The following is a 17,315-nucleotide window of genomic DNA, read 5'->3' as shown; positions in this document are numbered from 1 at the left end:
CGAACCCCTGGGGCTCGATCGAACCCAGGTTAAGAACCACTGTTCTAGAGTGATACATTTTATATTTAAAACATGAATGAGAAACAGATGCACATGCAAAATTTATGAAAAATATAATTTATGTAAAAATATGCATCTTTTAAAGATACAGCCTTTTCTTGATAGTCATTGCATATTCACAGATAAAAGGTACATGTACGAATGATTCTGCATGTAAATCAAATGTAACTCTGTCTCTTCTAGTGTTGGGAAAATGAAATAAGAAGGTTTTTATCTGAGGTCTGGTGGTATCACAACTTACTTTTTCCTGTGTCACTTACCAAATGCAGCAGGGTCAACAATGTGTGGCGAGTTTGAAACCCTGTGAACTTTGCACAGATTGCCCATTAAAACCATTATTATTTCATAATTGCTACTGAAATTCAGGTTGGATTTAATCATCTCTTGCATAGCTTTTCTGTTTTTTGTCAAATTATTTCAATGTCATTGCATGATACCTTAAATCTACAGTATATAACGTTTATGAACAATATGATTTTGGAATATTTGCTAAAGCTGTCACTGTCATAACAGTTTAACATGAGATAGGTAATCTGTAAAAAACAACAACAAAAAAAAGCTCTTCTGTCTGCTCCCTGTGATTCTGTGGTGTAGGATAGAAATGCACTTATCCCAGTCAAAGACAACCAATCAGAGCCAGGAGAAAGGTCTTAGTGCTGTCAATCAAGCTTGTGTATGCTGTCAGTCATGCATGTAGCCATGAGGTGTCTTTTTGTAAACAAGATACCAGATTATCCCGATGACAAACACAATGCTGTTGGAAAATGCACTAGGGTGGACTTACAGAGATTTACCAAGGCTCAGGAAGCAGTGAAGTATCAGAGGTCATCAATTGAAAAGAATGAAAAGAGAAAGATTTAGATTTTTAAGATGGCTGCTAATGGTCAGAGAGTGTAATCTCTTAAGAGTTCCAATGCTCTTTGTTAAAATTACTGTTGTCTGGAAGGTCACTACTTAAAGCTGATTTTCCCATTTACACCCGGACTCACTAGGATTTGGATGTCACTTTCTTGTTTGCTTAACTTTTTTGATTTAAAATAGTTTACACTTACCTCTCCTTCTATCAGCACCACCAGGCCAGACTAGGATTAAGTAAAGAGACGGAAAAAAAAGCCTGAATTTACTTGCCTCTTTAGCACAAATGAGCCCAACTAGTCGTGTCAAATGTGCAGCATGAATCACGCACCATTGTTCATAATTAGGTGAAGTTGCTCCTTAGCATAGACTGTTTAGTTCCCATTCACACTGTGCATTTCAGAGTGTTCGGATCTTGATAGCAACTGATTTATCTCTGTTAATTGAATCAATGCAGTTTTGCCTCATTGTGTCTGTGGTGTAGGATGTAATGCATCAAATGAAAACTCACAGATGCCAACTTCATTATAAACAAAATAAAGTAGTTGTATACCAAAACAGGCCTGAATGGACGGACTCACAGGGTTGTGCTTTTTAAATTATGAGACCAAAGCTCAGATGCAAGATAATGTAGGGTGACATTCTCTCATTTTAGAACAAATATGTTTGGATGCCGACTGTGAAAGATACAAATGGAGAGATGCTGTGTTTACATTAGTGTGTTCATGGCCAGATGTGGCCTCATGATGTGTTCATTTGGGGCTGCATTATTCTGTGGTTGAATTGTAGCACGTAAATGGAGGACTAGCTGCCTTTGGCTGCTGCTCTCATGTCTCAGTACAATTCACTTTATAGATGATCCTATTAAGTTGATGTTCTTTTAATCTTGCCAAGATAAGTTTTCCAATAAGTTTTGCATTTTTTAAGATAACTGTTAACTCTGTTATCTTTGAAACACAACACAGATTGTTCGGTTGTTGGCATTTAAACAATGATATAGTGTGAAATTTTATGTTGATGACTGAAGGTAAAGAAAGAAGAAAGAAAAAGGTGCAAATCCATTTTCATCTTGTTAAAGTCAGTGGTTTTTGAACCAGGAATGTGTTTCTATTTGCACAATAAAAGCTGAAACTGATAGGTGACCTTCAGTTATCTCTTAAATTTGAAAATTTTACCATCTTTGAGCTTTGAGGCACCTGACTAAGCTACTTTCTGTGGGAATATTCTGTGACAACACTGTATTTTTAAGAAAAAGTTTTGCTCTTTTTTAGCAATATCATATCACAAAAATATCCCACGCTTGTATTGCACATTTAATATTTTTCCTAGTACTTTGTAGACTTAGATTGCCCTGATGCAACGTTTATTATCACTACATTTTGCTTCTCTGACAGGAGAGCAAGATGAGTGCAATACCTTAAGAGATGGAAAACTGGAGTAACGCTCGACTGTGTCCATTATTTGAAACCTTTAAGCTTTAAATAAAATCTTAAAGAATACCAGAGTATGCCATGGTATGATTAGCCTAGATAGACCTCTGTTGCTATATATTAACATGCAATTTAAGGCTTGTATTATGTTTCTTAAATTAACTACACTACTAACTTATGTAATATTATTTTTCTAAACTTACAGCATAATACACAGTGTTAAATCAATGAATAAATACGCACACAAACTACAAGTTTTTAAGATTAGATATATATTTCAGAATCAAAATATAACATCTATATTGTTATTGTTGTCTTAATTTTCTAAGTTGAATACAAATGTTTGGTTGTTGCATGGGGAAGATGTTGTCTTATTCTGATATCGGCTTTGAATCATAGAACCACTTTAATGACTACTCAACTGTGCTTTTTTTGATGGCTGTCCAAGTTTAGCTTTTCTTGTAAAAGTATCTTAATGAACTGTAATGAAATGACCACCTGCACAGGAAGTACTACTCCTCTTCCCCTCAGGGCATCAGCCCACCGTGCATGGATATGCTAGTATAAAGTGGATCAATGAATGCCATAATTTAACTTCTTTTTAGCCTACATTGTCCTCACACAGGCTGCAAGCTTTTCTGCTAGAGACAAAGATGTACATGGTGCAAATAGTTCATCTGGCTACCACAGGCTATCCCTGATATCCAGTCAGAATCGATTTAGCATCTTTTTATTTGTCCTAGACTCTACCACATTACTGTTTTTATTGTTCAGAGGCCCCTCTGTGTTGTCGTTTTATTTCAGGTGTTATCTTGCAGTTTTGAATGTAGCAACACATTCTCTCTTTTTCTTTTTTTTTAAGGATTTGCCTTTTGTAATTTACAGTTTTGTCAGCAAGGAAACTTATGTGTTGATTCAGTTAATGCCAGCAATAGCTTATCATTGGAGCAAATGGGCTACACTGTAGCCAGTCTACTCAACACAAGGTGTCAATGTTTAGAAAATCATAGTGGCCAACATGGACAGCAGAAAAAGAAAACGAATACAGTAATTAAACGGACACACAAAAATAAAGAGTACCATATTTAACTCTGTCTTGCCCAATATAGACCATGTTTTTAAAAAAAAATATATTTTGTCTATTAATTTTCGTATCTATTTCGTATCTTTTTGCTTATAGTCTACGTCTGTATGTTTTTACCCAGCCTATTGACTAAGAAGACAAAAACCCAAAACAGTGGAAAACACTGTGACGAATAAAAGTACTGGACAGTGGCATTTCATTCAATTTGTCAAACTTTGTACAATTATGCATCCCGTCCGGTAATATGGTGACTTAACTGTCTGTTTTTAAATGCATCCTCTAAACGATGTAGTTTTGAAGGGACCAAACACATGTTAGCAATATTAATGATCTGTGTTACTATTTCCCTTTAGGGCATTGGTTAGGAATCTGTGCTTCCCTCACATACAGGAGGCTCGGCAGTGTTAATTAGTGCATATGTCATCTGGGCAGCGACAGCCAGAGGTCTTGGGAGATTGAGACTGGGCTACAAGAGAGTCATTACACTCCATCATCTCAGCACTCCCCTGTTCTTTTACTTCACTTCACCACCACGCTTTACTCTTCTTTCTTTTCTCTTTCGATGCATCACTTTCTCCTAAAAGGCAACAACAATGCCGTGTCTCTTTCCATTGAGGCAGGATGCCATCTGTGCCTTTAGAGATACTGCAGTCATGCCCTGATCCATGCATCATTCCTGCTTGCATAACCACAAACAGAGCCACACAAACAATCCCTCTTAATTAGTGAGGCACTTTTGGACTGTGCTTTGAATTCCAATTCGGAATGATGTAATGTGTGTTTGTTTACACTACGTCGAACTGTTATATGCTTAGTGGAACTTATGCATGTAGTGGCCTTTTTACTTCTTCTCCAGTCAAATATATATATATATTTTTTTTTAAATGCCAGTGTTTATAAACAACCAAGACGTAGAATACTAAACATATTATCATCGTCGTCATTATCCTTATTGTTAGCAGAAGTAATACATTTCAGCTGCAGAACTTCATGTTTCATCATAGGGCACTTTTTTGTAAAGTTATCAGGAGAAGTCGGCACAGGCTCTTGCTTTTATTGCATGTTTTTGTCACATGCGATACCCCGCAACGTCCTTCTTAGTTTATGCCACATAATTACAGCTGTGCAAAGCATTTCGGTGTGTGTTAGATAAAGAGACATTAGCACCTCTAAAGCCCATTTAGCTTTAACCTTCAGATGCCCAGTGATCTGTGATATAGTCATTAGCTGAGATTTCTCTCTTTTTTTGAGCATATTTGAACCTCATCTTGTGTGACTTTCAATATTTCAAAGTGAATATCTGTTTATTTCACCTCTGCTTTTCTGCACATATTCTGTGTCCACTCATCCTTAATATTAAGTCTCTAATTTAACCAGACTAAAAGATCACAGCTTGGCATTTGATGAAAGGGTGTCAGCAGCAAATAGAGACCAAAAGAAGAAGAAGAAAAAAAAGTTACACCCTAGGGCGTCTGATCTAACCCAGAGTCTGAATGAGTTTGACATGAGAGCACACTGATGAAGACACAAGGCTGCCTTGGCTGCAGTGGCTAACAAACGGGGACCTGGGCCAACACATTCACTTTGGCACCAAACGGTGATTTAGCATCTCTCAAAAACTGCGGCTTAAATGTTATGGCTTGCCACATCTGTGTGAATTTGTGAAGCACCTCACGTGACTCTCTCCACATATGCCAGCTCTTCTGTCTTGTTCTTCTGCTCTAATTTTCTCATCATAAATTAACCCCCACCGCACCACTCAGGCTTGCCTTGGCTCTTTATTTTTTTTATCCTCTTTCGTGATCACCCATGCAGGTGTGTTACATTACCAAACCAAATGATGCTTTTGCGGACACTTTGCAATCATATCTGTAAAATGCAAATGATGCATCTTGGTGTAAATAATTATCAGCGGTGCACTTGGATTTGGAGAATGAGTATCCTTCCTGTAATGTGATCAGAGCAGTTTTTAGTTTATCTAAAAGAATGCCTAGGAATCCCCGGAGTCTTTTAGACAGCGTGAACAAAAGATTACTCTGATTGTAGAGTGATTATGAGTGAATACTATTAAGAATTTCGCAAAGCTAATCCATTCAAAGTTCAATTTATTCACATGGAATAATGGCGGGCATGCACTTTATATCTGCGTTCTGAATTAAATATTATCCTATTCTGACCTACAGTTGAACCTCAGTAAAATAAAGCTTTCTTTATTACAGTAATTCACTTAAAGTTAAGTTTGGATGATTATGGCTGGCAGTCATAATCATCATCAAGACCCAACTTCAAGTTATTTTTATTTATTTATTTTTTTCCAGAAAAAACACTTCATAACTCAGACTACTGGAAAGTATGTTCTGCGCATCTTATTTGTTCAAATAAATTACTCTTGGACACAACACTTTACATCAATAAAATATTTTTGCATTTGAATTGAACTTGAACCAGCTTCTCCTCTCAATAAGGAGAGACCAACAAAAGTATCTGCCAGACAACTGTGATGTTGACCGTCTTCTCCATGATTACATAGGCTGAATTTCATGTCTCAGTTTTTCATTAGCTCATCAGAACTGCAGAAATAGATGCTTACAATATATAAATCTGTGTATAATGAACAAATATGACTGTGATTTTTTTTTTCAACTAATATTACTTGTTTTAACAATTTACATTTTAATTTATGTAGATGCAGCTGCACAAACTATCTACTGTCTAGAAAATTAAAATAAAACTAGAATACTTTTTTCTTTTACTTCGCTGAAACCAGATAATCAAATATTAAAATACATGTATTTCTTCCTTACAGCAATCCTTAAATAAAGCTAAATAAATGCTTTCCATAAGTTCCATTGAACTATCTTGTCGTTTGTTTCCATTTATATCAAGTTGTTGCACTATCACATGACTAATAACGATAATCTGAAGATTTTTAACCGTAATTACCTCAGGCTGGAGTTGTCATTAACCCTGTTTAATGAGAGCAGCATCTGCTCCTCTGTTCTGGCTAACTGTGATTGCTTTACATATTTACAGTAACAGCTGATAAGATTTTGCTTCTCCCTTCGAGCCACTACCATGTTGTGTAATTACTGAATGCGGTCTGCCGCTTCTCCTTGTTGGTGTATAGAAAAACTTTTCTTTATGTCAAAAACCGTTTTGTTTTTTTTTCATACAAATTTTCAGGAATGGGTTCAAGAAAAGACCAGTTGTTGCCAATCTAGGAAATCGAGTGCTAACTCTTCTTGCTAAAGCGTTAGGTTTGAATTCAGACACCTGAATATTTGTAGTTTATTCTCCTTTGAATTTTTAAGCCTTAAAGGCCATTCTAAGGCTGCTTCACTTCCCGGTTTCATAAACATTGGCAGTATTCTCAAAATCTGTTCAATCAGCTGTATCTCTTGTTTCTTAATCTGTTTTAATGGAGGCAGCCGTTACCAACCTTGAATTACTTCACAATCTCGTTTTAAATGCAACAAAATTGTATGCCTATGATATTTAGTTCACAACTACTTAGCAGAAATAAAGGTACAAAGAAATTGTCTAGTGCATTTAGAAACATTTAATCTAACAGTTAATACCAGAAAATATTAAAATTGGAAGAGAGAGAGAGAGAGAGAGAGAGAGAGAGAGAGAGAGAGAGACGTTTAGACTCAAATTAATTGGTTACAAGCAGCACAGACTTCATATAAAAAAGGAGGAAGCACCACAGGCGCAGCCTATTAAAAACAGAAGAGGTCACAGACAGTACAACACCACTTTGTGCCAAACTCCATCAGAGAGCCATCAATCTGTTACGAAATGATCATGTTTAATACAAAGTTGCAAAAACACAATTCATCTACAATACTGTGAAATGATTCATTCTGAGAAAGTCTGTGCGTTTACTTTGTAAACGCACAGACTGGAGGTTGCCGTTGGAAGTATTTGACCTTTAATGTTTTAGACAGCACAGCGTGAGAATGTATCACGCCCCTGGGATCAATACGACCACATGGGCTCATGAGTACCATGCAAAGAGCTGTTAAATCATTATGAAGACCATCCTGCTGGAAATGCATGGAACATCGTGTTATAAATGCTGGCTTCTTTTGTAAAACTCAGACAACAACAAATCTTAAATCTTAAACACATTGTACATATCCACAAACCCTCAACAGGAGAGATGCTAGCCATGTCTTAGTGTTTGGAGATTGGACACAAGATTAAAGACATGTTGTAGCATAAACCAAACAAAATGTTTTAGAAGTACACGTCTAATAATTTAGGAGTTTCAAGATATAGAAATAGGAGTTTTTATATTGCAAAAACTCTAAGCAAATACAAATACCTTGCCTCTTTACAATGTATTTTTACTGGCAACAGAGAGTACTAAGTAATGGTGAATGAAATACTTTTATGAACGATTTATGCCCTTGTTATCAAATTAGCAACTTTTTGTGCTCCCTGTTCAGCGTTTTCTCTCCTGCTTGACTCTAGTCCTATCTAAACCTTATGTCATAATAAGCTTTTACCAAAGTTTTCTATTGCATCCAAAATGTATCTCAGGTATTCTAAAAAGCATTTGGAAATGCAGGAAACTGTTCATTAAGGTTTCTTTAATGAAGAAGAAGAAGAGGAAGAAGAAGAAAAAAAACCCGTTCCCCTTCAGAAAATAATCCTAAAAAAATTAAGTCAGCAGTTTTATTTGTTGCTTTGAGGAGCTCTTAATTCAGTAAAATAAGAACTCCATTGTCATCTCATTTAATTGATTATATAAAAGTGATACAAATGTACATTTCTCATCTTTGTGTCACTGATCCCAGCTAACATAAGAGATTGTCTTCCAACTCCACAGATGCTTGGTTTTGGATTGATTCCTGACTTTCTCTAAAAATGTTTGCCATATCAATTACTGCAAACTCTGTAGCTGAGTTGGTTTATTTCTTTTATTACTCATTGCTTTGAGAAATAATTGTCTACTTTCCACCACATTATTATTATTTTTTTTTTTACTTCCATACCAAGTATTATATCAAGTAGCTCTGCATTGCAGTTCCACTGCATATCTGCTGAAGGGGCAAAATTAATTCACGGCATTCATTAAGACCTCTGGGGTAGTTTTAGGTCACAGCCTTGTTTTAGGTGTTTCTTAGAAACTAAAGCAAAACAATAGTATATGCCTCTTTTTTAAAGTTCACTTACACAGGGCTTTAGCAATCCTTGCAGCTTCCAACAGAAATGTTGATATATTTGGCTTTGGCAGTCGCTGCACCCTGTCCTCAAGTAACTTCATTCACTCCCTATCCATTTTCATACCGAGTTCAAAATCCTCGTGTTAACTTTCAAAGCCCTTCTAACAGGTTCTTCTCCTTCACCCTTTGTACACTTTTTTTTAAAAAAAATCTTTCTTCTCTATATCATATAGCCATCTGTCCACCATGGGGCTCAGGTCCTTCAGATGCGCTGCTCTTTGAGTCTGGATTAGATTCTCAAACCACATCATCAGACACTCTTTCAAATCCGTCAAAAGTCACTTGTGTACTTGACTTAGCACAAATATTTATTTGTATTTCATATGTTGTTGTCCATGCAGGACGTTTTCAATATTTGGTAATGATGTGTTTTTATGCTGTTGAAGTAAAGCGAACTTCAGAGTGTTGAAAGGCGATTATAAATAAATGGGCATGGAACTTTGTATAATTTGGACATATTGGGCTAAATAAAACTTTAAAATGTTTTGTTAGTTATTTTTGATCCACTTAGTTACTCAACCTACTAGATTATCTAGATTCTCAGAGACCTTTAGTGACATCTTCATTTGAACAGGTGAAAAATCCAAGCATTTTCTTATATTTAATTTTGTACCAAATGCTTCTATTAAACAGTTAATTGTTTGCTAAAGCTCCTACATCCATCTTCTTTACCCCTCATTGCGTTTATACCCCTCACTGGGGTATAGAAGATGGGCTTAATATTGGTTTAATGCTGTGCACATGATGCAACCAGTTCATTTTGCTTTTTGTTTCTTTTGTTTTTCTCTGAAAAGATTTGTTTTTCAGTCGAGTTGTTTAGGATGTCACAACTTTTTAACCAAATTTCAAAGCTATTTTTAATGTTTAACTCGCAAAGTCGTGGCTTTTTAATATGAGTGTTTGCCTTCGACAGTCACTGTAGGTGCTGAAGGAAACAGCATTTTTTCTGGCTGACAATTTTCTGAGACTGTAATTGAATTTCTTCAAGATGCTTTAGTTTAGTTACCAGAGAGAGTAACACAGCTCGGGGATTTGCAATGTGTCAGGGCAGAGCACTGTGCTGGGCTCAAAGCACATGAATATTAACACTTTCGTCTTTATAGCCATTTCTTTTTAAATATAATAAAATAATTAGACTTTGTCCTAGAAATGTAGTCAGTTTGTTAACCAGAAACTATTTGACTATGGAGTTTAGTCATGAAATGCAACCGAATACAGCTTCTCCTCAGAGAAAAGACTTGCCTTGTTGCGTCTTTCATACTCCATTGTTTCAGCCCCGACGCATGTCCTCAGACATGGACATAGTCAAAAATCATAGCTCTTAATGAAAACAATGTGAACGCAGGTAATACATCACCTGGTCTACGATCAGCACTGGCTGTGCCTCCTACAAAAATGATCACTAATTCAGTTTTCTGCTACAGAATCCTTCCTGACTTTCACATGAATACCACTTTGATCCTTTTGATGGGGGCGGTCTATGTTTCTAATAAAGCTGAAGAATTATGTGTTGTGCCACACATTGTGTGTTGGGTTTGACTTTAACACATTATATTTGATTATTTAATTACATGTATTTTATAGTGTTGAACATTTAATGCAATTAATCGCTTTATTTTTAATCATACAAAAGTACCTTTGCTGTGCGTTTCTGGAGTGATGCCCCAATGGGGGTTCACCTTTGCTACACTGGAAAAATTAATGTTTATTTTGTTGACATATGATTTTCAAATATATTGGGTTTTGTTTGTCTATAATTAGTCAATACGCTTTGACTAATGTTAGACCCTGTGATTAGTGTTATTCAAAATGTTAATTGAGTTCCCCCTTTAGAACAATTACATCAGTGTTTGATCCATGCATACCTTTGGTTCTGAGCGTTTAGTTTCTCTCTCACCAGGCAGCAGCCTCTGCCGTCCATCCAGAAAATTGTCCTGTGCGCAGTGTTTGATAGTGTTTGGTATTCTGTCAAAGGAATGAGAGCATAAAAAGTAAACGAAATGTAAAGACTCCAAGTCAGGCTACAAGCATGCAGATGAAAAATGAATATTTGACAGACCACTAGTTTTAAGAAAAGTACATCTTTATGTAATTCCCTAACGCTACATACAAAACAAATGTCTTCAAAAACATCTTTTCAAATCCTTATGAATATTTAGCTATCCATAAGAGGTAACAGAAGCAGTTTTGTTTCTTCAAAACCTGAATCATCACCTGCTGCGAAACAGATATTAAATACTATACCGTCCACATTTTTAAAATGTCCAATAAATATTAAAGACTGGGCAATGTAGAGAGTTTCCTTCTGCTGTAACACATCCAGAGAAGCTGGAGAACATAAATAATGAAAATATACACATATCTCACTTATCTAGGTTATCCTACATCAGTATTACTCTAAAAGAAGGATAATTGCACTTTAAAATAACATGGGCTAAGTGGTAAGGAATAATGAGTTGGATGCAATTACATTTTGCTATGTCTACTATATCTAATCAAGACAAAGTGGCACCATCAAAATATTAAATGTTTTTTATCCATTTCAGAAATATCTGGTGTTAATATTATTCCTTAATTAGTCTGGCTGACATCCATTCTGACACATAGTTGTAGGAAAGGTGGATAATTTGCCAACAACTGTGAAATGTGCCACAATTGTAGTTTAGCTTCAAGCAACAGATCAATAAATAAGTAAACAGGTGTGTGCCCTAAAAATAAAATCTGTAGAAATGCATCATTTACTTCCTACAACGTCAACAAATTGGTAAAGTGGCGCTGGCAGGCAACAAGACATATGGATTTGATTTATTGGTGTAAAAGTTTTCAGCGCATGTCAGTTGTTAATGTCATCTTGTAGCTCTTAGCTGGGATAAGATGACATAGCATACTCCCAGGAACTGAAGAGTGAAGAGACACAATTAACTTTCAAGCGATGTCAACAGTAAAAACTGATTGAATTCAACAGTTTACTTAAAATGGGTTATTTGAGGTGATTTTGTTGGATTTGAGCAAATTAAGCAGGATATGTCATTTATAAATCTCACTATAGCTTGAATATAATATCTCGTTTTAACATGCTGAGTGTTTTTAAATGGATTCACAGCTGTGTTGACATCAGCATGGGGTCGTTCTGTTGTAATGTAGTGAAAAGATGTGCTTTCAGTTATTGTGTCTGGTCGAATAGGCCAGAGTTGTGATGATGACACAGACAACACTGGTAGATTTATAACTCATGGGTTATGTTTCTTCTCTCTCTGCACCGTCTGTAGCGTCAGCTCCACGATGTGGTACGAGTTGGAAAATGTTGTGCCTAACACAACGCCTCATTTTAGAGACGAGCGTCTTAAAACAAAGTAAAACAAAATTTTAGCAGGAGATATTTTTATGTTCAGTGCATAAATATATTGGCAAGGCTTTAGCTATAGAGTATTTATAAATTTGATTACATTTTGTGCATAACATAATAATTGTTTTATCTGATTCCAGTTAAGTGGTTGCTTTGTTCACATCTTTCCCACAGTCATCAACATCTTTGCAGTGTTTCACTTGTGACTAAAACACATCTCCTGCAATGAAAGTATCCATGACACTCTAAAAAGATGTTTTGTAGATATTTGTTAAAACTGTCACTAACAGTTTAATATGAGACAGATAATATTTGGAAAAAAAAACCCATCTGGTTCCCCTCCCTTCCCTGTTCCTGTGCTCCCTGGAATCTGCAGAAATGCATCGCTTGGTTAGAAACAACCAATCAGAAGTTGTGTATGTGCTGCTCTGCTGCACCACATCTCCTTCACCACCGTGGAGCCTGCTGTGAGTGTGCAGGGTAGTAAGCACGGCCACCGATTGCGACAGACAAACAGTTTTCCTGTATCAGTCAGTTGTTTTTCCACCATTAGTTGCAGCAAACTGGCAATCTTAAGCAGTGCATACACAAGCATGATTGACATTGCAAAGTCCTTCCTCCTGGTGATTGGTTGTTTCTGATGCGGAGCCGTGCATTTCTGTAGTTGGCGGCAGGACGACTGAGAGGAGGCACAAGAACTTGATTTTTTTTTCCAGATTGTCTGTCTCTTATTTTACTGCCACGGCAATATAATAAGAATATGACATACTTTTATTATTTCAGCAAGCATAATTAACTTCCTTAAACACTTATACATACTGCAGCTTAATTTCTCTAAGGGCAAGAGCATTCTATGAAAACCTTTTTGTTTTAGTTTTGTTTATTTCAGTATAATAGTCACAGCTGGCATTGAAAATGACCTTTTATAATCTGTTTTGGATGGTCTAGTTGCTCCAGTGTGAATTACTTATCATTACTAAAGGTCTAGTTATGATTCAAGCTGGTTGAGTCATAGCAAGTTCAATATGTGCCTCAAACGACATTTATTTCATGCAGTTTTAAGTGTAAACACTTTTAACACCTAATGGAAATCAGTAAATAGGAACTCTGAAATGTCTTCGATAAAAGCCGGGTAATAGTAAAAAGAACGGATGATTAATCTTTCTTTTGTTTTCTTTTTCTCTTGTCTCTGCAGAAATGTTTGAAATTCAACGTGGATGCACCAATCTGGCTGTCCAAGCAACGGATCCTGTGTACCCTCAACCAGAGCCTGAAGGATGTGCTCAACTATGGCCTATTCCAGCCGGCTTACAATGGCAAGGCCGGCAAGTTTCTGGATGAGGAGAGACAGCTTAGGGAATACCCTTTCCCATCCATTGCTCCTGTACCGTACCTAGAGGTAGGTGCTGATCATGTGTATGCATGAAACACTGTGGGCCGTGAGCAGAAGAGAGCTAAGGAAAGGAAAAGTAAGGGGTGCACATCACTGTATCATGCATTTCTCTCATGCTCCCAATCAGGATTGTCAATTCTGAAAAATCTCAATTAGTTTTGAACCCCCGCCCCCATCTTTAATTATGTTTTTTAATGTTTAACTTAAATTAAAAAAAAGCTTTTTTCTGCTCAACTTGTTGCTTAAAAAAAGCAGATATTTAAATTTTCTTCAAATGCATCCAATTGACTGCAAGACCTTTGAAACCTTGATTAACGATAGATCCACAATTATTCAACCTCACTATTTCAAATCATGTCTTTTTTCATGTCCCTTATCCATAACACATACAGGGGATTTTAAGTATATAAGCCACTGTTTAAATGCCAAACTTGTACGAATATAAGATAAAAACAAATCTAAGCTTTAATCTCTTCAATGTGTCCTATAATCTATACAGAGAAATGGAAAAATAAGCAGATTTGTTTGAGAGAAAAACTAAAGAAGACACAACAGCCTGGTAGCATAAGTTTGCACACTCTTAAAGTAAACCTTCAGTTTCAGCCTCCAGTCTTCTTTGTCAGGAGTCTGTTAGCATCCTAAGTCTTGGCTTTGCAATATTTATTTATATACTATGTCCCACAAAGGTTCTCTACATATATCAGCCTTCTTCAGGTAAACTCTCACATTTTCTGTCAAAATTTAGTTCTGTACTGTGGCAAAGCTATTCCAGCACTGACATTTTCTTCTGGTTGAAGCTATTTTTTATATGCTTTATGTTAAATAAATAGGGTCCATTTTTATTTTTGGCTTTCTAGCAGACAACTGAGGATGTGTCATTGTTTGAAAAGATAGTTATTGTTCAGTGTATAAACGTCTGAATTTAAAGACATTCCTAAATAAATATTTGGGAAATTCTCTCTAATTATTGTGGCATTAGAAGTATTTTTTTTGCAAGTCTACATGACCTGATGCAAGAGAAGTTTGGTCTGTATATAAACTAGTATCAACTGTATGAGCACAAGAAGACTGGATGCTCAAACTGCATATTTATGGAACCAAATTGTTAAATTTGCAGCTGAGTTGTCAAATGTATTACACTGAAATTATTTCTTCTGGACTAAGTTTTATAAACTGGAAAAACATGGCATTTTATCAAGTGGGCTGATAATTAATATCTGTTCTAAAAAAATAAGCTCATCTTGTAAATAATCAGTAATAGCATGTATCACTGCAATAAAATGTGTGTGTGTGTGTGTGTGTGTGTGTGTGTGTGTGTGTGTGTTTTGTCCCGCCCCAGTTCACAAAGCATCCGTCCCCATGTTTGTTTGCTGCTATCATGGCGTGTCAGTCAAACTTCATAACAATAATGCTGTCCTCAATGGCAGTGTGGTGTTTAGAGCAGCTGCCATCTCTCAGAGATAATTGTAGTGCTTGTCTGTCACAGTTTGTGATCTGAGAGAATATCATGCACAGAGTGGGGGCTAAAGTTGTCAGGTGGTTTTACGACAAGTCATGTTTATTTTCAGAATTACCCCCCATGTCAACAGGGGCAGAGCGTTATCAAGGAGAAAAATAAGAATACTAATGACTTTTAACATTACTCTAGCATTTCATTTGGAAATACCTCAAGTCATTTAGCTGTATCCGGTCATATATTATGACTCAATATAATTGCACTCCTTATTTTAATTAGTTTATGTGGACAATTGGAAATGCCAGGAAGAAGTGAAGCTCGTCTTTTTTTTGTTGCTGCTGAAATGCTCTGTGGTAGCAGAGCATTAGTGACACACAGGACTTATATAAATGTTCCTCTCTTGTTTTATGTTTGCTGAGTGGTTTGTAGTTGAACTTTAAAAAGCTTGCAGTTAAGTTGAATAGGTGTGGACCTAGCAGGGTGTGTATGTATATGTCCGCTGACACTTCTCTGCTGGAACACTGTGTGTGCCATTGATTGACCTGCAGTTGGACCCTGGGGCCGGGACTGTGCAGAGATGATTGACAGGTTTGGATTAGTAACTAAAAATCCTCTGTTCGCTTCTGGATTTACTATGTTGGTAAAGCTGAAATTTGTTTGTTATTGTTTTGCAATTAACCTTTGTACTAAAGTTTCTATGAGTTATAGACTTTGGAAAAAAAAAAAAAGATAAACAGAAATGCTGGAAAGGGCTGACAGGTGTTTACAGTGAGATATTTGTTGTCCCCCAGCACATTAAAAGAGTAAAAATGTCTTACAGAACTTCCTGCTTCTTCACCGTTTACCCTTTCTCTTTCAACGGCCAGCTATTAAACAATTACATTCATTATTTTGTCTAGGAATCAAGTTAAGGGTTCCTTAATTAATTCGGAATGATTTCAGTAATCTAGACAAACAAAAACATTAAACCTAAACTGTCAAATGTGTTTTGCTCTTTTGTTTCAGTTCCGCTATAAAAGACGCGTCTACACACAGACCTACATAGATGAAAAGCAGTTGTCTAAGCTTCACACTAAGGTAAGACCAAAAAGCTGCAGAGAATGGATGTTTTTTTCAACCATTCTGTTCAAGATATTTTATTCTGTTAAGACGCAATATTTAAAAAAAATTATGCTTTTTATATTATATAATTACAAAATGTGTGTTAAAAGTGTGGATATGATATCTGGTTTGTGTACAGAAGTTAAGTTGTAAGGAGGGCTTGTAATACTTTGCGTTACCCATGTCTTCATTGACCTGATATGCTTGGCATTACATTTTTCTCCAATTTTTCCTTATCCTGTCAGTTTTATGCAGTTTTTCCACAATAAGCAAGATTTTGGTGCTCTTAAGAGACAGTGTAAAAAATGTATTAATGTATAAATGTGCTTTACTCTGTGCACGGTCTGGCGGGGTCACACTGACCCGCGTGCGCTTTTACAAGGTTGTTGTTTTGTGTGGTTTCGGAAACTGATGGTCTGATGGGACACCCCCATCCTGCTCCATCTTTACCCCACTGCTTAACCCCACTAAGACCTACGGGAGAGTTAATGCTGATTTTCAGATAACAAGGCATTTTGCTGTACATAAGATATATCTGATATATCTGCAAGGACAGATATATGAGTAACAACAAGTCCTCTGCTGATTTTAGAAAATTTGCTGAAATATGTTTGCCACTTGAGTCAACGTGTAAGATATAAAATATTACTGATGACATTTAAAATCTCAAAAACAAGTACACTCCAATTTGCTTAGCCACACTTGCTTTGCTCTTTAAGATGAATCAAAGTATTTTCTTGCTGCTTATCTGTAATTTCATTTAGATATTTGTGTCCTGAGGGATCTTGTTAAGTTTTATTTACTTACATTAATGTGCTGCTCATCAACAGCCACATAGTAAAAGCCCTTCTCTGTATTTGATAGTTCATTCATGTGTAATTGAACTAGCCCCTTGAGGCTGTGTGAACCATTAAGAGGCTTATATAAGGACAATATGTGCTCTTCCACAAAGTTCCCTGCAATTAGATATCACATATAAATGGGACAACACTGGTTTTTGCATTAAAAATGTGAAAAACAGAGATTTGTTCTTTGGTCATCACTTCAGGAACTAAGTTGGTGCAAAACAGTGAAATCTAGAAATATCTTTTCTTTTTTTCCTCCAAAAGAGAGACTCGCATTGATTCATGACATATTTCAAACATTTTTTTTGTAATTTTGATAATTATGGCACGCAGATTTGGAGTACTTCGGCTTGTGACACTCCTGAGGTATAATGGAAGGCCAGGTTGCTTTGATAGTGGCTTTCTGCTCATCTGCATTGTTAGTTCAGGCTTTTCTCATCTTCCCTTTGACAATATCCAATTAATTTTAAGAGTATATAATTTAAATATCTTTTTATAACAACTGGTTGTCCTC

General features: G+C 36.2%; 1 protein-coding gene across 1 annotated transcript in view; it reads left to right on the top strand.

Annotated features, from left to right (window-relative positions):
* Nucleotides 1-17,315, top strand: part of LOC106955771 (SH3 and multiple ankyrin repeat domains protein 3-like) — an 87,050-nt gene that overhangs the window by 20,585 nt on the left and 49,150 nt on the right. The window contains exons 2-3 of the mRNA XM_015046153.1: nt 13,202-13,405; nt 15,861-15,932. Of these exons, the coding sequence (XP_014901639.1) occupies nt 13,202-13,405; nt 15,861-15,932 (276 nt within the window). The remainder of the gene's footprint in view (nt 1-13,201; nt 13,406-15,860; nt 15,933-17,315) is intronic.

Source organism: Poecilia latipinna, unplaced genomic scaffold, assembly GCF_001443285.1.
Source record: "Poecilia latipinna isolate Pla-1442-1.1 unplaced genomic scaffold, P_latipinna-1.0 Scaffold766, whole genome shotgun sequence".
In the NCBI taxonomy this organism is placed as follows: Eukaryota; Metazoa; Chordata; class Actinopteri; order Cyprinodontiformes; family Poeciliidae; genus Poecilia; species Poecilia latipinna.
Note: the sequence above shows the minus strand (reverse complement) of the source record. Positions and strands in the feature narration are given on the sequence as shown.